Source organism: Hemiscyllium ocellatum, chromosome 5, assembly GCF_020745735.1.
Source record: "Hemiscyllium ocellatum isolate sHemOce1 chromosome 5, sHemOce1.pat.X.cur, whole genome shotgun sequence".
Taxonomy (NCBI): Eukaryota; Metazoa; Chordata; class Chondrichthyes; order Orectolobiformes; family Hemiscylliidae; genus Hemiscyllium; species Hemiscyllium ocellatum.
The window spans coordinates 83,941,633-83,965,225 of NC_083405.1; the positions used below are offsets into that span (position 1 = coordinate 83,941,633).

At 40.1% G+C, this 23,593-nt stretch overlaps 1 protein-coding gene across 4 annotated transcripts in view; it reads right to left on the minus strand.

The window, feature by feature from the left end:
* The window catches only part of cdk14 (cyclin dependent kinase 14), a 657,100-nt gene that overhangs the window by 220,385 nt on the left and 413,122 nt on the right, over positions 1-23,593 (minus strand). For all 4 annotated transcript variants that reach the window (XM_060824928.1, XM_060824931.1, XM_060824929.1 and 1 more), the window contains one exon: positions 9,199-9,247. In XM_060824928.1, coding sequence (XP_060680911.1) covers positions 9,199-9,247 — 49 coding nt within the window. The remainder of the gene's footprint in view (positions 1-9,198; positions 9,248-23,593) is intronic.

Sequence of the window (23,593 nt, forward strand, 5' to 3'; positions counted from 1 at the left end):
TTTCCAAGTGCACTATCACACACTTACTGAATTCTATTTGCCATTTTTATGTCCACTTGAGCAGTTCATTGATCTCATTCTGTAGTCTCGGATTTCTTCTTCCCTTTTCAATCTCAGCCAATTTTCTGACAATTTGGAAATTTCTTAATCATTAACCTATATTCAGGTTTGAATCAGCTGAGGCAGAGAACATAGGAGCCAGGAAGTCTTGCTAAAACTTTAAAACATTGGTTAGGCCACAGATGGAATTTTGTATGCAGTTCTGCTCATTACACTATTAGAAAAATATGATTGCCACAGACAAGGGGCAGAGAAGATTTCCCCAGGATGTTGCCTGGGATGTAAAGTCTCAGTAATGAGGAGAGACTGGATCAGCTGGGTTGGTTTGCCTTGGTACTGAGATGACAGAAGAGTACAAAATAATGTAAATTATCTAATTGGGGAAAACAATATTATGAGGGGTAGACAGAGTAGAATGTAATAATGCACTGCCTGAGAGGGTTGTGGATGCAGATATTCTTGCAATATTTAACAAGCATCTGGATGAGTACTTAAAATGCAAGTGTATAGAGGCTATGGATCAAGTGCAGGTAAATGGAATTAATGTAGTTTAGGGTTTGTGGGTCAAATGGCTTATTTCTATACTTTATGACTCTATGAAATCCATGCAGACTTTCCTTGATTGATTAGTGCCTAAGGCTAAGCACTGAAGTGAACGATATCACATTCCTCCGTCATATGGAAGGAATTAAATATTTCATTATTTACCTACACTATTAAAGTCCATCACGTTTTAAGGTGTTCACACAGATATACATACAAATGGCAAGAGATAATAAAGACTTGCCTATTGCAATGCCCATCACAGCTTAATTGTTAAATCTTGTTACTTCACAAATCACTATCTTTCAGTCACCTTTTAGCAGAACACAAAAACACTGACAATGCGGTGTTAAACTCTAACCGAGACAGACAGGTATAGCAACTGACGTATGACTGGCCTTTAGGAAACACATGGATGGTTCTTAATTAGTAGAGTTCAAAAACCATAAATAATTTAAGCAGTCAGAATCTCGTCTAAAGAATGCAACTATATAATTATGACATGATTAGATCAAGTCATTATTTCAAAACATTTACCTTTTGTTGTTAACAACAAAAAAAATTGATGGATTACTCAATCACTTTGACAATGTAGAGTACAATTTTGGAATCTCAAACCTATTGTTAAATTGCCCACTTCTCTTATTTCTAGCAACAGATTCCATGTTACAAACAGGTTTTCTGAACATATGTAATAGACATTCATTATATCAGGCTGTTAAATCTTTTTATATTCAATATATACTTAATGACTTTTTTTCCAATCAAAAGAAATCAATGAAGTCTAAAATCCTTCGGTATATTTTGTGAAGTGCAAATTTCAGTTTCTCTCACAAACTCTTGTGTTTGATTAAAAAATGGTTAGCAATGAACCACAAATCTGAACACAAATCTCATTTCAAGTATATGTTTACATATTCTGTGAACAAGGTTGATCATTTGCACTACTGCAGAAGAAAGCCATATGTTAATGTCATCTTCCTCTATGTCAACACAAAAATCATTCTAGACTATGCCCTTGATTTTGTGAACAAGCAAAGTTGCATCAAGTCTCTAACACGCAGTCAAGTGTTCAAATGATCTAATTTCATGATTGCTAGTATTGAAAAATAAATAGCAATCTGTAAAGGACTTCAACATGTGACAGATGATCCTCTTCAAATACCCATTCCCCTACATTTACCCCTTCACCTAACACTACGGGCAATTTATCATGGCCAATTCACATAACCTGCACATTTTTGGACTGTGGGAGGAAACTGGAGCACCCGGAGGAAACCCACGCAGACACGGGGAGAATGTGCAAACTCCACACAGTCAGTTGCAAATTGACTTATGTTAATTACATTCTTACAACAAAAAAAGTGAAGAGAACCACACTTACTGCAGGCAATTTGAACATGTACGTAAATTGTGAACTATGTCTTTAAAAAATGGAGTAGGTTTCAGAGATCCTGTATTTTTTGTTCAGCCCTCAATTGTTCGTAGCTGCCAATTTTTAGAGAAAGCAAACACAGAATTGAAGATTACAGTTGTTTGGAGTAAACATTAGTTACTTAGCAAGAAAGTACCATGTGCTAAATAACATTGACATGAAGTTTCCCAGGTCAGTCTTGCCTGCCCTAATGCCCACACATCACAGAACAATTTCTGAAACTTCATTAGGATGCTCATCTACAGATGTAACAGTAAAACATAAAGCTGCTTTTCAAGAGCAAGAGAGAAAACAGCAAGTTACAGGCCAATTAGCCTGGCATCAGTCTTTGGGGAATGTTAAAATCTGTTCAATGTTTTCAAGATACCCAGGTACTCATATTACCAGAGTCAAAAAGCTTTTATGAAAGGAAAATAGGGTCTGACAAACTTATTACAGCCTTTGAGATATAACTCACAGGGTAAACACAGGCGAACAATGACAATGGTGCGGCAAGGTTGCAATTCATAAAAGTTATCGCAATCAAAAAGGGCTGATGCTAGCACAGAGTCAGAGTCATAGAGATGTACAGCACAGAAACAGACCCTTTGGTCTAACTGATCCATGCTGACCAGATACCCCAACTTAATCTCCTCCCACCTGCCAGCACCCGGCCCATATCCCTCCAAACCCTTACTATTCATATACCCATCAAGATGCCTCTTAAATGTTGCAATTGTACCAGCCTCCACCACTTCCTCTGGCAGCTCATTCCATACATGTATCACTTCTGCATGAAAACTTTGCCCCTTGGGTCTCTTTTATATCTTTCCCCTCTCACCCTAAACCTATGCCCTTTAGTTTTGGACTCCCCCACCCCAGGACAAAGACTTGGTCTATTTATCCTATCCATGCCCCTCATGGGTCACCCCTCAGCCTTCAACGCTCCAGGGAAAACAGCCCCAGCCTATAGGTCAAATCCTCCAATCCTGGAAACATCCTTGTAAATCTATTTGGAACCTTTTCAAGTTTCACAACATCTTTCCAATAGGAAGGAGACCAGAATTGCACGCAATATTCCAACAGTGGCTTAACCAATATCCTGTATAGCTGCAAGATGACCTCCCAACTGCTATACTCAATACTCTGACCAATAAAGGAAAGCATAAGACCATAAGACATAGGAGTGGAAGTAAGGCCATTCGGCCCATCGAGTCCACTCCACCATTCAATCATGGTTGATGGACATTTCAACTCCACTTACCCGCATTCTCCCCTTGTGACATCAAGAATCTATCAATCTCTGCCTTGAAGACATTTAGCGTCCCGCCCTCCACTGCACTCTGAGGCAATGAATTCCACAGGCCCACCACTCTCTGCATTTCTGTTCTGAATTGACCCCCTCTAATTTTAAGGCGGTGTCCACGGGTCCTAGTCTCCTCGCCTAACAGAAACAATTTCCTAGCGTCCACCCTTTCCAAGCCATGTATTATCTTGTAAGTTTCTATTAAGTCTCCCCTTAATCTTCTAAACTCCAATGAATAAAATCCCAGGATCCTCAGCCATTCCTTGTATGTTAGACCAACCATTCCAGGGATCATCCGTGTGAATCTCCGCTGGACACGTTCCAGTGCCAGTATGTCCTTCCTGAGGTGTGGGGACCAAAACTGGACACAGTACTCCAAATGGGGCCTAACCAGAGCTTTATAAAGTCTCAGTAGCACAACGGTGCTGTTATATTCCAACCCTCTTGAGATAAGTGACAACATTGCATTCGCTTTCTTAATCACGGACTCAACCTGCATGTTTACCTTTAGAGAATCCTCGACTAGCACTCCCAGATCCCTTTGTACTTTGGCTTTACAAATTTACTCACTGTTTACAAAGTAGTCTATGCTTTTATTCTTTTTGCCAAAGTGCAAAACCTCACATTTGCTCACGTTGAATTCCATCAGCCATTTCCTGGACCACTCTCCCAAACTGTCTAGATCCTTCTGTAGCCACCCCACTTCCTCAGTACTACCTGCCTGTCCACCTAACTTCGTATCATCTGCAAACTTCGCTAGAATGCCCCCAGTCCCCTCATCCAGATCATTAATATATAATGCGAACAGCTGTGGCCCCAACACTGAACCCTGCGGGACACCGCTTGTCAAAGGCTGCCATTCCGAAAAAGAACCTCGCATCCCAACTCTCTGCCTTCTGTCAGACAGCCAATCCTCAATCTATCCCAGCAGCTCACCGCGAACACCATGGGCCCTCACCTTGCTCAGCAGCCTCCCGTGTGGCACCTTATCAAAGGCCTTTTGGAAGTCTAGATAGACCACATCCACTGGGTTTCCCTGGTCTAACTTACTTGTCACCTCTTCAAAGAATTCCAACAGGTTTGTCAGGCATGACCTCCCCTTACTAAATCCATGTTGACTTGTTCTAATCAGACTCTGCTCTTCCAAGAATTTAGAAACCTCATCCTTAATGATGGATTCTAGAATTTTACCAACAACCGAGGTTAGGCTAATTGGCCTATAATTTTCCATCTTTTGTCTTGATCCTTTCTTGAACAAGGGGGTTACAACAGCAATCTTCCAATCATCCAGGACTTTCCCTGATTCCAGTGACTCTTGAAAGATCTCAACCAATGCCTCCGCTATTTCCTCAGTCACCTCTCTCAGAACTCTAGGATATATCCCATCGGGGCCAGGAGATTTATCAATTTTAAGACCTTTTAGCTTTTCTAGCACTATCTCTTTTGTAATGGCAACCATACTCAACTCAGCCCCCTGACTCCCTTTAATTGTTGGGATATTACTCATGTCTTCCACTGTGAAAACTGATGCAAAGTACTTGTTAAGTTCTCCTGCTATTTCCTTATCTCCCATCACTAGGCTTCCAGCATCAGTTTGAAGTGGCCCAATGTCTACTTTTGCCTGTCTTTTGTTTCTTATGGAGTGAAAGAAACTTTTACGATCATTTCTAATATTACTGGCTAGCCTACCTTCATATTTGATCCTCTCCTTTATTATTACTCTCTTTGTTATCCTCTGTTTGTTTTTGTACCCTTCATACCAAACACTGCCTTCACTATCCTGTCTACCTGCGACTCTACTTTCAAGGAGCTATGAACCTGTACACAATGGTCTCTTTGTTCAGCAACACTCCCTACAACCTTATCATTAAAGTACAAGTCCTGCTAAGATTTGCTTTCCCAAAATGCAGCACCTCGCATTTATCTGAATTAAACTCCATCTGCCACTTCTCAGCCCATTGGCCCATCTGATCAAGATCCCTTTGTAATCGGAAGTAACCTCCTTTGCTGTCCACTGCACCTCCAATTTTGGTATCATCTGCAAACTTATTCTCATATCCAAATTATTTATATAAAGGAGGAAAAATAGAGGACCCAGCACTGATCCTTGTGGCACTCCACTGGACACAGGCCTCCTGTCTGAAAAACAACCCTCCACCACCATCCACTGTCTTCTACCTTTTCAGTCGGTTCTGTATCCAAATGGCTAGTTCTTCCTGTATTCCATGAGATCTAACCTTGCTAATCAGTCTCCTATGGGGAACCTTGTCAAACACCTTACTGGAGTTCATATAGATCACGTCTACCACTCTGCCCTCAGAATCCTCTTTGTTACTTCTTCAAAAAAAAAACTCAATCAAGCTTGTAAAATATGATTTCCCACACACAAAGTCATGTTGACAATCTCTAATCAGTCCTTGCCTTTCCAAATATATGTACTCCTGTCCCTCAGGATTCCCTCCAACAACTTGCCCACCACCGACGTCAGGGTCACTGGTCCAGAGTTCCCTGGCTTGTCCTTATCACATTTCTTAAACAGTGGCAACACGTTAGCTAACCTCCAGTCTTCCGGCACCTCACTTGTGACCATTGATGATACAAATATCTCAGTAAGAGGCCCAGCAATCACTTCCTTAGCTTCCCACAGAGTTCTAGAGTACACCTGATCAGGTCCTGGGGATTTATCCACTTTTGTGTGTTTCAAGACATCCAGCACTTCCTCCTCTGTAATATGGACATGTTTTAAGATATCACCATCTATTTCCCTACATTCTATATCTTTCATGTCCATTTCCACAGTAAATACTGATGCAAAATATTCGTTTAGTATTTCCCCAATCTCCTGCGGCTCCACACAAAGAGCGTCTTGCTGATCTTTGATGTGCCCTATTCTCTCCCTCGTTACCCTTTTGCCCTTAATGTGTTCGTAAGAACCCTTTGGATTCTCCTTAACTCTATTTGGCAAAGCTATCTCATGTCCTCTTTTTGCCCTCCTGATTTCCATCTTAAATATACTCCTATTGCCTTTATGCTCTCTAAGGATTCACTCGATCTACGCTGTCTATACCTGACATATGCTTCCTTCTTTTTCTTAACCAAGCACTCAAATTTCTCTAGTCATCCAGCATTCCCTATATCTACCAGCCATTCCTTTCACCCTGACAGGAATATACTGTCTCTGGACTCCCGTTATCTCATTTCTGAAGGCGTCCCATTTTCCAGCCGTCCCTTTACCTGCAAACATCTGCCCCCGATCAACTTTTGAAAGTTCTTGCCTAATACCACCAAAATTGGCCTTCCTCCAATTTAGAACTTCAACTTTTAGATCTGGTCTATCTTTAACCATCGTTATTTTAAAACTAATAGAATTACGGTTTCTCACCCTAAAGTGCTCTCCCACTGACCTCAGTCACCTGCCCTGCCTTATTTCCCAAGAGTAGGTCAAGTTTCGCAACTTCTCTAGTAGCTACATCCAGATACTGAATCAGAAAATTTTGTTGTACACACTTAAGAAATTCCTCTCCACCTAAATCCTTAACACCATGGCAGTCCCAGTCGATGTTTGGAAAATTTAAAATCCCCTACCATAACCACCTCATTATTCTTACCAATTACTGAGATCTTACAAATTTGTTTCTCAATTTCCCTCTGACTATTAGGGGGCCTATAATACAATCCCAATAAGGTGATGATTCCTTTCTTATTTCTCAGTTCCATCCAAATAACCTCCCTGGATGTATTTCCAGGAATATCCTCCCTCAGTACAGCTGTAATGCTATCCCTTATCAAAAATGCCACTCTCCCTCCTCTCTTCCTGAGAATAGGGATACATAGATGGAACAACAAAATGCAATGAGAACACAAAGATGAATTAGATGGGTTAGCGAATGGACAATAAATTGTTTGATGAAGTATTTTGTGGGGAAAGACAAGGTAGAAGGAAAAACAATAGTGTGAAATGATTAAATGCTAATGTTTAGAGATATGAGTATCCTTGTACAAGTAGTAAAAAAAGGAATGTTAGTATTCATGTACAGAAAACAAATGGTATTTTGATTTAAAAACCAAATGAACTGCAAATGCTTAAATCACAGACAAGGTCAGCAGGTCTGGCAGCATCTGTGGAGAGAAAATCAAAGTTAACATTTCAGACAGGTGACCCTTCAAAACTCAGAACAGATGCTGCCAGACCTGTTGAGTTTTTTCAGCAATTTCTATTTAAGTGTCTCTAGCATGTTATTTTGCTGCATATAGCTGGAGTATAAGAGTTAAGAAACTTGGCTACAAATTGTACAGGGCTTCAGGGAAGCAATACTAGAAATACTGCGCACAGTTTTGGTCCTTACTTCCAAAAAGAAAAAAAATCACAAATACTTTGAAGGCAGTGGAGCATATGTTGACCAGATTGGTTGTTGGGATGATAGAGTTCTTTTGTGCAATGAGAGGCTGAACAACTGGACCTATAACTTCTGGCATTCAAAAAAAAAGAGGTGATCTCAGTGAAACAAAGGATTCTGATAGTAGATGTAGAGTTGATGTTTTTCCTGACTGAGACTAGAGCAAAGGAACATATTCTAGACATACCAGGTTGATATTATAAGACTAAGATGACGTGAAATGTAATGGAATCAAGGGATAGGGGGATTGAGTGGGCATGTGGAATGAAGGTCAAAGATCAGCCATGATAGTGAATGGTGGTGCAGGCTCACAAAAGCTCATTCCGGCTCCTCCTCATGTCCTGACATTCAAAGGTGATCAAAACTTCTTCCGCCATTTATGTTCTGTTCGCATCAATCGAATTAATGTCAACACTTTGATTTCAGAAGAAAATTGAACTATCATTATCATTTCTGGCTAAAACATGCCTGATAAATGCCCAATTCAGATGCCAGACAGAGAAAAGACTAACACAGCACACTATCCTCAAAGAGTGCTTGAATGGGAAAAATGTCAAGAACCCAAAAGATTGAAAGGCTTTGCCATCACTTTCCTCAAGTGTAGTTGGTGTTAATATATATATTGCCCCTAATATCAATATGTAATTATATAATTAATAACTATAGGTCAATCTTTTCAAGCGCATGTAATTTTTCAAGCTCTGTCAGTTATCTTCAGTAATATTTCATTTTACAGTCATATTAATTCATTCAATAGACTAATTCATCTTGAATCCTAGTATCAGATTCTGTTGGAATGCTAGTCGGTATTCCATGAGCTTGGCCAATAAGGTATGTGGCCATCGTTATGCTCTCATCTGGTTAGTGAAACTATTGCTTTGTCCTTGCATTGGTAAAACAAACTGCGAGCTACTTAACCATTAACACACCTCTAATAAAGTTTTGTGATAATCCTTGATTAACAAACCAAACCAATTATAAATCTTTAAGCAATGACTTTCCTTTAAACAAAATTAGAAAGATATATGTAAATGACCACTGGATAATATATTATTTCTCTTTTCCCTTTACTATTCACTTTAAAAGGAGCTATTTCTATCTTTTCTATGACCAAAGTTGATGAAAATAGAAAATATCAATATTAATATCACACCATTCTGAGCATATCTTACTCTTCTGCAGATGTTATAGTTGGCAGCTGCATTGCCATCTATGCATGTGAAAGTGTCCTTCAACAATGAAGGCATTAACTGTTTCACTGAGGAAATTGGTTCTAATTTACAATTGTACAGATTTAATATTCATTCTTGCCATTGTAAAGATTAATGTAAAAAGTGTTTCTATGAAATTAACATATTGCCAAATATACACATCATATTCATTTCCCATGACAAAACAAAGTAAAAAGTACATCAAAGATGGAACCTGAAAATTATCAAGGTAGAAAGGAACCACAATCTATATAAAAATACACTTACTTATTCCACGCATGTCGAAGTTTTTTAGAACTGTACTGTGTGAAACGATCTGCAAGAAAAAGAGATAGGTTAAGTGTCTCACAATGAACGATTTAACTTAACCACTGTGCCATTACCTTGAATATTAACACAGTTTTAGATTAGATTAGGAAATAAACATGAGATGCTTATATTCGAAATGGTTTGCATTTGCAAAAAAAATTTGAAAGGCTATATAATTACAACATTTACACAAATAGTATAAGGGATGAGAATACACTAAAGAGGAAACATCAGCTAAATTTTCTCCTGTATCTGCAGGCGCTTCATTCTGCGCCTTTAATGATTGGAAGCTCTAAGCATCATTGTTCATTGTCTATGTAAATCTGATTAATTTATTCCTCAAAATTTACCTGAGCAGATGCAGTTGAATCATTAAATCAGGACTGCACACTAATGTTTTCAAAATGTTCACACTATCACAAATCCAGCATTTTGTAGAATGCAATTTATGTTCAGTGTAATGCAAGGCGATAGCTAACTATACTAATTATCTCGGAAGAACTCTACAGTATGAAGAAATAAGAGGTAGCTCAGGCCTCTGGCATTACTAGCTGGTGCAACACTGACTCAGTAGTTAGCACTCCTGCCTTCCAACGCCAGGGACCACGGTTCAATTGCAGCCCTTCGGTGATTGCCTGTGTGGAGTTTACATGTTCATCCAGTGTTTGAGTGCTCCGGTTTTCTCCCACAATCCAAAGATGTGCAGGTTAGGTGGATTGGCAATGCTAAGTTGTGCAGTGATGCACAGGTTAGGTGGAATAACAATGGTAAATGCAAGGTCATGGGAATAGGGTAGGGGTCTGGGTGGAATGCTCCTCAGATGACCAGTGTAGACCTGATGGGCTGCGTGGCCTCTTTCTGCACTGTAAGGATTCCATGATTATTTGTATCCAATCTACATTACACTTACGAACAAGCAACCAAGTTGCATTTGTGGATGACAAAACGAGAATTATATGAAGTTGTATTTTCTCTTTGCGAGGCCTGGGTCAGAGCCTGCTTAGATTAATGAGTGCAAATTCAGTCACCTCATTATGAAAAGGACTTCAACTCCTTTGCAAAGCTATGTTCAACAAGGATGGCTCTGATGTGTGAACAGTTATGAATGTATACAGAGAAAGTTGGATAGTTATTCGGAAAAGCGATAGAATTGAATTTTACAGAAATATGAATGACATCTACAAATTTGATGCTGTCAAACCTTCACTCTAAACTGAAATTAGTAGAATTAGATTTTTAGAATTAGAATCTCTACAGTGTGGAAACATGCCCTTTGGCCAACAAGTCCATATCGACCCTCCGAAGAGTAACCCACCCAGACCCATTCCTCACCCTATATTTACCCCTAACTAATGCACTTAGCATGGTCAATTCACCTAACCTGCACATCTTTGGACAGTGGGAGGAAACTGGAGCACCCAGAGGAAACCCACAAAGACATGGAGAGAATGTGCAAACTCCACACAGACAGTTGCCCGAGGCTAGAATCACACCTGGGTCCCTGGTGCTGTGAGGCAGAAGTGCTAACCACTGAGCTGCCCTTAGTAGCTAAGGAAAGTCACAGAAAATGAAAAAAAACAAATTCAAGACATAATTTGGTGGCGTCTGAGCAGAACACGTTGAGGAGTGAAATGAGATAGTGGGCATTTGACACAAACAACAGGAACTGGTTTACCAGCCTTTTGTTTCAAATCTAGTCTCAGGGTATTTAAGCATGACCAGATCCTTTCCACAGTTACCAGATGCTGTTGCTGAGCTTTTTCTTTAAGTGTTGAATCCTTGCAGTGATGGACTGCTTGATTAGTTATGTATAAAATTATTGGCAATTGACTCAATCACAAAGAAGGAGTAGCATTACATCTCCAAGTTAGACTTGTGTGACTTAGAAACCATGACACTAATGCTCCTCTTCTTCAGACCAGTAGATACCATGGAGCTGAGAAATGTTATCAAAATAACCTTGGCACATTGTTGCAGGCCATAGTCTTGCATCACATTAGCTGAATGTGCTCAGCTTCTGCAAACTGCTGCAATAGTCCCAATCCAGGGAAACAACAAATTGTAATTTGAATTGCCTGCCCTGAGACATGTGGAAAGCTTTAAAGGACATAGGAGACAGGTTACTTAGCTCAGAACATCCAACCTCTGCCTTTCTCTTGCAAACACAACCTTCATATGTTATAGCCAACGGAGAGCCATGAATGGTCAATTTTGTTTTGGTTGGGGGGGGTTGGTGTGGAGGTTGTGAGGACTTTGAGTAGGGGTGGGGAGGGTGTGTAGCTGAGGTTTTTCACTTCTGAAATGGCCATAACCTGACATTTATATCATGCAATATTACTTGCTATTTGTTGCTATTCAATTTCTGGTTTCAACCAGGATGGACTGTATCAGTAACAGTGGTGATGTGAATGGAGCTGAATACTATGAATATGGTAACTAACTGCCCATGAGTCACCCTCATTTCTGCTTCTTCCTGGGTAGCAGGGCACAACCAGTACCCATCACAATTCCACCAAAACCAAATTAATCAGTTTTCTTTGAGGTGAGAAACAAAGTTGCTCAAATGAGAAAAGTTCTGTCAAATACATTTCCAATTTCAAACCTTCTCTTAGCTTCAATTGTCCATTAAGATTCTTTCCTCATCTTCAACTCCTCAGTTTCCATTTCTGGAAATATTCAAATAAACCCTAAGTCCAAGGACTCTCATAGGTAACTTAGGCTACGCTTCAAAGACTAATTCATTCTCTTAGGCTCTTTGTCTCCAATATGTCTGTCCTGATGATGTCACCTGCTTCTAATACACATTCCTTCATCACAAACCAACAATTCCACTTCCCACAACCATGGTTGGCAGATCCCTTAACCAACTGCACCATTTTGCACTCCTACTTTGACCGTTTCATCATTTTCCCAATACCACAAATAAGGTTTCCTTGTCCTCATCTTCTCCCGCAACCACACATCCCTTTCCTTCCAATATGCATTCAGCATTCCAGTGATATTGTTCTCTTCACTATATACTTCCTCACTTCTCAATCATTACCTTCTCAAGCAACTTCCAACCAACTGCAGAAGCAATAATGCCTGTACTTTCTTACCTTCTCCCCTTATAAGACTGAAAGCACCACGCTCCAGAGTTGAACAATGATCTGCCTTTATTTCTCGGTTTTTGAATTTAGAGTACCACATTCACTGCTCCGAGGCAACTAAATGCAGACTGACTCTGTAGGGCATGACTGTTCAGTCAGAATTTCTGGTTATCATGTTAACTTCCATCCCACTGCCAATTCAGTATCTGTCTGTCTTTGATCTCAAAACATCGTCAGAATGAGATTTCAGTAAAGCTTGAAGAATGGCATTGCATCTTTTGATTAGAAACTCAGGAACTTTCTTGACTTGCTGATTTCAGACAGAGATGAAGAGGAATGTTTTCTCTCAGAGGGTAGTGAATCTATGGATCTTTACTGCAGAAGCATGTTGAAGCTCATCCTCAAGTAAATTCAAGGCTAAGGTAGATGAATTAAGAGTTACGTGGAAAAAGAGTTGAGGATGATCAGATCAACCATGACCTTATTGAACAGCTGGCTCAATGGGCCAAATGACCTATTTCTAGTTCTACACCTATTGTCATATGGACTCTTCTGTCATGTAATTTCTCTTGCTTTCTACCTCTTGTGCCCACTTTCCCTAATTCTTCAAATTACAAACAACGTTTTACTTTTCTGACAAAAGGTCAAAAGACTTGAAACACTGGTCAAAGTTTAAGGCCCCACACTTCTAGTTAACCGAGGGAGTCCCAGCAGCTGTTTAGATAACCACTGAAGCCAGAGTCACCAATCAACAGGGCAGACACCATTGCAAAAAATGGCCACAATATGACAGCGGCCATTATTGTGGGTGGGTGGGGGCAATCAATCCTCCTCCTAAATGACCTTAACCTTTTTTAACCTCTCTGATCTCTCCCACATTGTGCTGCAAACCTCAATGGAGACACCCTTGTGGCTCTCCATGTACTTTAGCAGGGTCCACTTCTGACAGCACGGCTGCCAATTTTGCAATGCTAAAATGCCTTTTACCTGTCCTCCTGACCTGAGAGCCAGCACATTGTCATGAACTGAACATTGACTCCAGAACTCAGTCACTTATTTGGATGCTTCCTCTGTCACCCCCACAAGGTCCTTCCAACGTCACAACCCGTGGCTCATCCTGACAATGCAATCAGAGCTCATTCACAAAAACTCTGTCCACTGATTGAGCTTACCTCTGCACAGAAACTGCCTCAGTTGCCAGATACTTACAGCAATTTTTCCTTTTATTTCAGATTTCAGTGCTTTATTTTTATATCACAAAATGCAATATTTTGTTTTGCCACACACTGACTTAGTATGGTGGCTCCAAACGCCTTGGATTATTTCCTCAAGCGATGTTACTGGCACAAAGTACATCACTAATAAATGTTTTACAAATTAAAACTTATTTGTCTATGCATATTTTAGATTAGCCATTAATAATTTAGGAAATATTTGATGTGTGGGAGGAATCTGTCTCTATTTAAAACAGATTTACTGCACAGAATCAGATTGCTAAACCATAGAAACAGGATATTCAATTCACTCAATTCAGTGTATGTTGGCATTTCACTCAACATGAAACATTTAGTTACAATTGCATTCGTGCTTGCTCCTCTTATTTTTTAATATTCTTTTCTTCCAGTAATGATCCAATTCTTTTTTTCCAGGCTTCAGCTTCAACATGTTTGCAGGAAAAGAAATTCACATTCTGACCCGGTGTAAAGGAAGTTTCTCCTCAATTTCTTTATCAATTAATTTATTTCAATGATATCTCACCAGGAAGTTAAAACAAGCCATTAGTCTTACACATTTTAATTCTAAATAACCTTGATGACCTGAACCAAGTTCACCTTGTAATGCAGAGCATCAAGTGTGTTATTGTCATGGCCAGTCTGCTTGTCACCTCTTGCTTTCAACTCTAACTGCTGGCTAACAATATAAGCTATGATGTGAAGAGAGCAGAGTCTGTAAGTCTCTCTGATCGATACATAGGAAGCTTTATGTAGGTTCTCCCCATCTTGACACGCCCTAACTGAATAACTTGCAGCTCCAGACCAAACTACAGGTGCTTGGAAGCCGAGATCATGTCACTGCCACCATCATCCCTAGATTTACCACTCTGAATCAAGGGATGCTACATGGCTACAGAGGCCTAACAAGCCATTCAGTTCTTTCAAAACTTCTACAAAATCTAAAGAAAGGAATGAAACCAGACAGACCATTCAGCATTGACCTATGCAGTAGAAATGACAACAACTGTAGCCCTGTTGACTGTGCACCACATTTCCAATTTTTGGCACTATCCCCAGATGTTGGTAAAGCTATCCCACAGACTAGGAGAAAGTGAGGACTGCAGATACTGGAGATCAGAGGTGGAAAGTGTGGCGCTGGAAAAGCACAGCAGGTCAGACAGCAGAGGAGTAGGAGAATCGACGTTTTGGGCATAAGCCCGTCATCAGGAATATCAAACTATCGCACAGGCTAGCCAAGTAACAATTAGATATAATCATACTTGCATAATTATTCCTTACAGACAACTTCCCAGATATCACCATCTCTGGTTACATTCTGTCCCATCAGCTGGACAGATCCTGATATAGCCACAGCACAGTGGTACACAGTCAAGTGGAAACTGCCTGGGAGTCTTCAACATTCACTCTAGACCCAATGAAGTCTCATGGCATCAAGTGAAATAATGGCAAAGAAATCTTCTAACACCTACTGCCTCCCCCATTAATTGGGGAGTCAGCATTCCTCCATATTGAGCATCACTTAAAGGAAGCATTGAGCATGGGAAGGATACAGAATGTACACTGGATGGGACACTTCCAACTAACTCAGTGAGCCTCCTCCAAAAACACATTCAAAATCAGTGACCTGTATCACCTGAAAGAACAAAGGCAACACATGGAACAGAAAACCACTACCTGCCAGTTGTCCTCCAAACTACCCAGCATCTTGACTAGAAATTTATTACCATTCCCTCACTGTCACTAGGTCAAAATCCTTCAGGTCTCTTCCATATACGACTGTGGACAACTCTATGCTCCAAACTCTGCAGCAGTTTAAGAAAGCCACTCACCACCACTTCCAGGACCTTTAGGAGTGGGCAATAAATGTGACCTACCCAATGATGCCCACATCCCATGAAAGAATAAAGAGTAAAGAAAGTAACAGGTCCAGCAGCAACCGTATTAGCTCCTTTGAAGACAAAGATGAACACTGCACCTTGGATACACATGGAAAGATGGATAGAGCAACACCTTGAACTCTATACGATGGAGAATGTTGTCACTAAAGAAGCCTTAAGCCCCATTCCAGACTTTCATATCATGGAGGACATGGAAGTTGCTCTGACTAGTTCATCTCAGTCATTGGGAAATGACAGCATTCCATCTGAAACTGTCCGAAGTGGAAAAGCAGCAAGTGCCTCTAAATTTGGGCATTTTTGCTTCTGTAGTGTGTCTTTAGATCAAAGAGCTTGGTTTGCCCTTCATATGCCAAATCTATTAGCATTACATGTAAAATAACATACGCAATAACAGGACCAACCAAGACCTTGCCACTCAAGTCTCCTCCCACCTTTCCTCACAAGCCTCTTTCCCATTTTCCTGACATGATTAGTCAGGTAGTGTAGATGCTAGACAATCAGATTGTGGCCTTAATTTCAGTTGCTGCCTTTCCCAAACCACTCAACTCTTTTGTCAATTAAAAATCTGTCATCTCACCCCTAAAGATATTTCACAGCTCCCTCCTTAATTACAGTTTCCAGCCTTTGCCAACATCAGATGTTAGACCAACTAGCCTACAGTTTTCCAAGTTCGATCTCCCTTCTTTCTTGAATAATAGTGTAAAAATCTTGCATTTTCCAAACTACTGGGACCTTTCCAGATGTTATGCAGCTTTGGATGATGACAAGTAATGTATTCACTGTCACAAACCCCATTTTTTAAATGCCTGGGACACAGGCCAATTGGTCCAATGGTCTGGTCAACCTTAAGTCTAAACAGTTTTCTCATTTCTTTTTCTTTCGTGATTGTGACAGTATTAAGTTGCTCCAACCCTTTGCTTCTTAATTTTTTTGAGAGATTTTTGGAATGTTTTCTGCGCCTCTCCTGCAAAAATGGATTAAAAATAATTGTTCAAAGTCTTTACTAAGTCCTTATTTCCCCTAATTAATTCACCAAGGCTCAATGCTCACTTTAGCTTCTTTTATTCAAATATAAAAGATCTTAATGAATGTTTTTATATTTCTCACTAGTTTCCTTGAATATTTAATTTCCCCTTGTAGTTTTTCTTTGATCACTCTTACACTTTGGTTCTGAAATTGCCCCAATCTTTTCACCACCACTAGATATTGAGAGGCACAGAGGTAGATTTTAAAGACCATCTTAAATGAGTTGAGCCGGGCAGCTAGTAAGAGAATTTGAGTGCATTGGACCTATGCTACTGTAAACACTGTCAGCCATTGATGGTGGAAATGAAGGGAACTAGGAACGATAACATGCCTGCGAGATTGCTAGGGCTACAAGATGCCAGAGCAATAGGGACAAATGAAACAAAGGAGGGATTTGAAGACAAGGATGAGAATTTTAGAATTGTTGCGATATTAGATTAGGACTCAATGTTGATTAGAAATTAGAGAGATTAGATATGGATCTTATGTCTTTGAAAGCAGTTCAGAGAAGATTCACGAGGATGATCCCTAGTACAGAGGGAATATCTTATGAGCAAAGGCTAAACAGGATGGAACTCTGCTCACCAGAGTTTTGAAGAATGAGAGGTGATCTTATTGAAATATATAGGATTTTTACGAGGCTTGACAGGATAAATTTTGAGAGGATGGTTCCCCTCATGGGCAAGTCCAGGACCAAAGACACAGTCTCAGAATAAAGAGGTGCTAACTTAAGACTATGGTGGGAGGAACTGTTTCTTCTCGGAGTGTTGACTTTGGAACTCTTTGCCATCATCCCCCAGCCTTATCCCACGTACAGCCCTCCCCCTCGCCCCACTGATCTGTTCTAACCTGTTCATCTTCCTACTCACCTATCTGCACCACCCTTCCCACTGACCAATCACAATAATTCCCCTCCTGCATCCACCTATCCTTTCCGCTGCCCCAAACCCCTCCTGGGCTCCCTCCCCAGTCTTGAGAAAGGGTTTCAACCTGAAACATTGACTTTCCTGTTCCTCAGATGCTGTCTGACTTGCTGTGCTCTTCTACTTTCACATCCATTGACAGGGAGGTATTAAGTCAGATGAAGACAAGCTTGGACAAAGAGTTTTGAGGACTGTTTTAGAGAGAAAGTGAGGCAGGCAGAAGCAGGGAGAGTGTTCCAAAGCTTAGGCCCATGAAAACTGAAGACAGTCTTTCAAGTAGTGAAACAATCGATACTGGGGAATTCAATCTCACATTCAGGAGTCCAGATACCTGAGGGCTGCAAACTGGGGAAAATTAGAGACAAAGAGGGTCAAGGGCCCAAAAGATTTGCAAACAAGGATGAGAATTTTAAAATCACGGTGTTGCATTACTGGGAGCCATGGTAGTTCATTAAGAATGAGGTGATAGGACACAGCTTGCTGCAAATTAAAGACATAGGCAGCCAGAATAGATAGCAGGTGGGACAGTAACTGGAATTGTATCGAGTCCAGTGATAAAAAAGAACACAAGTGAGGGTTTCTGCAAATGACTGGCTGAGAGGAGTGAATTTGTGCAATGTTACCGAGGTTGAAATAGCCAATCTTAGTGATGGCACTGACTGGGTTAGACGGTCACCTCAAGATCACATATGACACTATGGCTGTGATTAAACCATCATCAGGGAGAGGGATAAAATTGACAGTTAGTGACTCAAGGTAGCATAGCAGGACTAAAACAAGCTGGGAGATATGTGAAGGTAGATACTTAGCGGTCATCTCAATGCTCTTGGGTAACTCCAAACAATGAAGCAATCATAAAGCAAAGGAATAGCTTCAAGCATTCATTCTAATAGTAGGAACAGTAGTACAGTCAGCATCAGAATTAGACGAAAAGCTTTATATTCTTGGTTGGTGCACGAAAAGCTAAGACAGACAACTATCATCTTATATTTTTAGCTGATGTCAGTAGCAAATTCACAAATTGTAGATCATTAGAGTGGGTTTCTGTGAAAAAGTTTACTTATTTACATGACTCATAAATGAATGTGGTATATTGTTAAACTACGTTTGAACTTTGACAGTAGTCCATCTTTAATCTATCTTACAGCATGTTAATCATTGCAAATTAAAATTCAGAGCACATTCAGCAGTGAAGTTGTTTTCCACAGAGTATTGCTGGATGCCTCAAAGTTGAGAGAGATCAAGAAATTGCAACTGTAGAGGAAATAGTTGTGTATGTGGTTAATAAAACAAACAATTTTTTTTTCAAAATGAACTTTATGGATTATTATTAGCAGCTTGGTGTTGACGGTCTCCAGTCTGAGCCTGTCACTACAACACAGAGAATTTGTTTACATTTACACTTGAGATACTCGATGTACAGAGCTGTTTGTAGTATCTAATCAGTCCTTACATCCTGCCCAGCGTATTAGTTTCATTGGGTTTGCATTGGTATAAAATCTATGATTCTAGAAAAAAAAAGAGTCTTCTATTTTGTTACAGGACATTATATAGTGATAGGTCTGTAGAAATTCCGGTTTGGGGCACAGAGTAGGCAAACTATTGTGTACATAGCTACCTTTATACACTCCAACAGTTTTCCTTCTCTTTGAATTTACAACTTAATTTAATTATGAAGATGGCATGGCAGCTTAATTATGGTTTTCTGAGTATGTTATGGAATGAGATCCACTAACAGCACCAACCAATACAACAGCAATTACTATTGTTCTATACACTAAACTTGTTAGGTTTTAAGGTTCAAAGAAAGGAAAGGTACTTGGGAAGCAATATTGTTCTTACACTAAACATAATGTAATTAAAGATTGGTAGGTTGCAGGTAGGTGTGGATAGTCTGCAAGCACTAAGCAACAACAGAAGATCCTTTGCCTTGTATTTAATAGCATGGTAATTTGGAATCCAATTTTGTTTTATTGTTCACTGTGTTTAATGTTTATTTATTAGTTACATGTGTTAATACATACTTCGAAAATAAGCTAAGCTGGTCATTATAGTGAGATTTATTCATAAACTATCATTGAAATACATATATGTCGCTATCAGACATACTGATCATAAATTGATTTTCTTTGTGTTTGTGCTTATTTGCTAAGTTACTGACACCTCACGATGATCAGGATAATTGTATTTTGTCTTTGTTAAAATGACAAAGTAGAACGTTCAAATTTTCAAAGAATAAGTGGCAAGATTTTAACAGAGTGATGAAACTAATAAATAGTATATTAGAATCAGAATGTGTGTCATTAAACTCAAGTCTTTGATGAGGAAGAAAATCCTGTTTGGTACTTGCGTTGGCACTTTGGTTGGTATAATTAAGAGGATGAATATCAGCACCTAAATCATTCAGACATCTCTCCACTGAGCAAGTTGCATTGTCATTGCAATGTTTTTTTTCAAAAAAAGGAAGATTTTATTCTGTTGATTAAATTAAATTGAATGCTATGAAAATCTTATGGAAAATTTAAGTCACTCTCACATATTTGTAGTAATGAAGTGCTTTCATCTGAGGATCAGTGGCTTAGTGGCTTGATACCCGTTGACCTTCCTGAAGATTATTTACTGTGGTAACCTAACAACAGTACATAGCAAAATCCGAACTTCATCAAAGGATATTTACATCAATAAAACAGGTTTGTTTCTGGAGATTTTTTTTAAAAACAGTGGAAAGTCAATGACCATGTGCAATACACCCAGAGTCTTTCACGTTGCATTGAAATCTAGTAGCTGATAAAGAGTTTGGTAGGAAGTGAACTGTAGCTGCTGATGAGGTTGCAGTCATAATTTTCACAATTTTACTTAATAAAAATGCTAGAAATGGAAAAAAAAACTGAAGTTCTCCACTTGAAATCTAGTAAAACTATTGAAACCCTGTCCTTCATTCTGTATGAAGATGCCCTGAATAAAGGAGTTAGTCAATCATCTGTGTGCAGATGTTTGTTAGCACCGTAACCATATTCTGAGAGAAGCAAATTGACTTACTCTCTGATGTTATTCCTATATCTTTCCTAGAAAATCTCCATGTCTAGCTGCAATTAAAAAGCGTGGCAAATTTTGCAGATGCAAATTTCAGTCTTTGCATTCACATGGTATGTTTGTTTGCAACTGAACCTGACAAAACCTGAAAATTTATATTTGGGAGAAAAACTTACTTTAAAAGTGTATTTCAAGTGTTCTTCGCGAGTGCAGTTTACTGCATAGGAAGAAGAAAGAGTAGCGAAAAGAAAATGGATATTTCTTGGTCAAACTCTGAATGGAGTAGCAGCAGCTGGCAGGCTACTGAAGATGCACCTGGAGTGTAGAACATGCAAGTTTGAGGATATCTGGACTATCCTACTCAGCTCAGTTGTTCTGTTAGAGTGAGTGTTGCAGAGGCCAATAAGATTGGCGAAGTTTTATCCAGAATACAGTCACATCCCAGAGGGGAAAATTACAAGCTGGGGTAAGGGAAGGTCTGACTTTTAGGGAGCTAACTATCAGGGATTTCAGTGATGTTGAGATGGAGGTCCTGTAGAACATTAATCCTGCCCGTCAGGCACAACATGCAGACTCTTTTAGGGATCTGAGCAATGTGGTATGTGATGGGATGGATGACAAAATCAGCCAAGATGTCCAATTAGGCCTTTCTCACGTTAGGCATATCTCGCTCCATCTTTATGCTTTTCATGAAATAGTGAGCTGAGTCCCTCACTAGGCAGCAGTGGTAAAGGGGGATTATTTCTTGTTAAAAACCTTGTTGATAGCTCAACTTGCATCATTACTATTCAACTTTCTATTTAACCAAACCGGCTGAACAAGCTAGATGTTGACATCTAAATCAGAGCGGGAGTTCTGAAGAATTCAGGTCACCACTTGCTCTGAAGAACCTCAATACTGGACACCAAGCACTACTATCGCCAGGCACACTGCACGGGCACATGTACCACATGTCCATGGACATTGGTGTTCAAAATGTGCCAGCCTCAAACAACTCTCATGGCATATCCTCAGTCCACTTACAGGACATTTGTGCACTTCAGTGAAAAATCTTTGTCTGCACTGTGCACTCAGGGACACGCATCTAGCTCAATACTGCACATTTCCCCAGACAACCAAGACTACCCTGATCCACGTGGTACACACAGACCAGATTGTCATCACCAACGGACAAATTTTTAGGAACAGTGCAGGGAGCTGCAGACTGATTATGCTCATTTGGGTGAAGAACAAGCTTTTAAAGATGACACAGGCTCAAGGGATGCTGGTGAACTCTGGGATATCGGCGGCAGGGTGGCTCAGTGGTTAGCGCATCTGCCTTACAGTTCCAAGGACGGGGTTAGGGTGTTGGGTCTGAACTGAATGCTCTTCAGAGAGTTGGTGCAGTGGCTCAGCGGTTCACTCTACTGCCTCACAGCGTCAGGAACCCCGGTTCGATTCCAGCGTCTGACGACTGTCTTTGTGGAGTTTACACATTCTCCCGGTGTCTGTGTGGGGTTCTCTGGCTGCTCCGGTTTCCTCCCACAATCCAAAGATGTGCAAGTTAATTGGATTAGCCATGGGAAGTGTAGAGGTACAGGGAAATGGTAGAGGGATGGGTCTGGGTGGGATACTCTTCAGAGGATCGCTCTGAACTTGTTGGGCCAAATGGCCTGTTTCCATACTATATGGATTCTATTTGCTTCCATATCTGCTGATACCACCCTCCACACAGACAAACCAACTTGAACTTTGTCAGACAAAAAAGTAAGATTCAGCCCAGTGTACATGTTAACCTGTGAGGATGGCAGGGGTGCTGATGATAGTCACAATGCAGACCAAAGCAGAACAGTTCTGTAAGTTGTCTTGGAGAAAGCGGAGTGAAATAGAAATGTAATAATAGGGAATTCAGCAGTTACAGGAATAAATGGAGTCCTTGGTTGTCATGAATGAGAATCTCAAATGCTGTATTGCCAGAATAAGGATTGTTTCTATGCAGCTGGAAAGGAACCTGCAAAGAGAAGGGTTAAATCCAGTTGTCACAGCCCATGGTGGAACAAAAGCAAGTAAGTCTGCTGAAAGTGTGTGGGAGTTAGGTACTAAATTAAAAAGCAGGACCCCCAAAGGTTTTCCCAAGCCACACAAAAGTTGGTGGATCGGGAGAATTAGCACATGGCTGAAGAGCTAGTGTGAGAAAGAGGAGTTTCTTTCTGTTGTCCATTGGCACCAGTTCTGGGTTAGGATAGAGCAATAATAGGATATGGTCCACCTGAACCAACATAGGGCCCACTTTCAAGTAGAAAGAGCAAATAAGGTGCAAAGCCTCTAAAGGATTGAGAAATTGAGGGGTGACACAGATGGCTCAGCAGTTAGCACTGCTGCCTCTCAGTGCCAGGGTCCCAGGTTCGATTCCAGTGACTGTGTGGAGTTTGTACATTCTCCCAGTGTCTGCGTGGATTTCCTCCGGGTGCTCTGGGTGATATGCAGGTCAGCTGAATTGGCCTTGTTATATTACCCATAGCGTTAGGTACATTAGTCAGAGGGAAATGGGTCTGGGCGGGTTACTCTTCGGAGTGTTGGTGTGGACTTGTTGGGTCGAAGGGTCTGTTTCTACACTGCTGGAAATCTAATCTACTCTACAAGAAATCCAAGTCGCTATAGAGTAACAAATAGTTATAAAACAGGAGTCTAAAAACTCTCAGACATGAAATGAGGAATAATTTGATTAAAAATTAATTGAAAAGTCTGTACATCAATACACACAATATCTATAATAAACAAGGGGAGCTGAAAGCATCAGCTGATGATTGTTGAGAGATGGTACTGAAAAATCTGCATTGTGTATTAAAGCATTCCAAGATACCAAATACTCAGAAAAGGCAGAGAAGGTAAATGTGTAGGTAGAGTAACCATTATAGAATATCTATCAACAAAATTAAAATAGAACTCCTGCGGATACAGGTAAAAGTTAGTAAAAAATCACTAAGAGGTGCAGCTATAAACCACCTTACAGTCAAAGGGAAGGAGAAGAAATGCGTAGATAAATGTCAGTAGCCCTGATACTGGATGAACAGAAAAGGTTTATAGAAGGGGGCAAGGGAATTGAAATGAACAATGGATACTGGATTCCTACCTCATCGAATATATTAAAAGCCTGACAAGGCAAGATT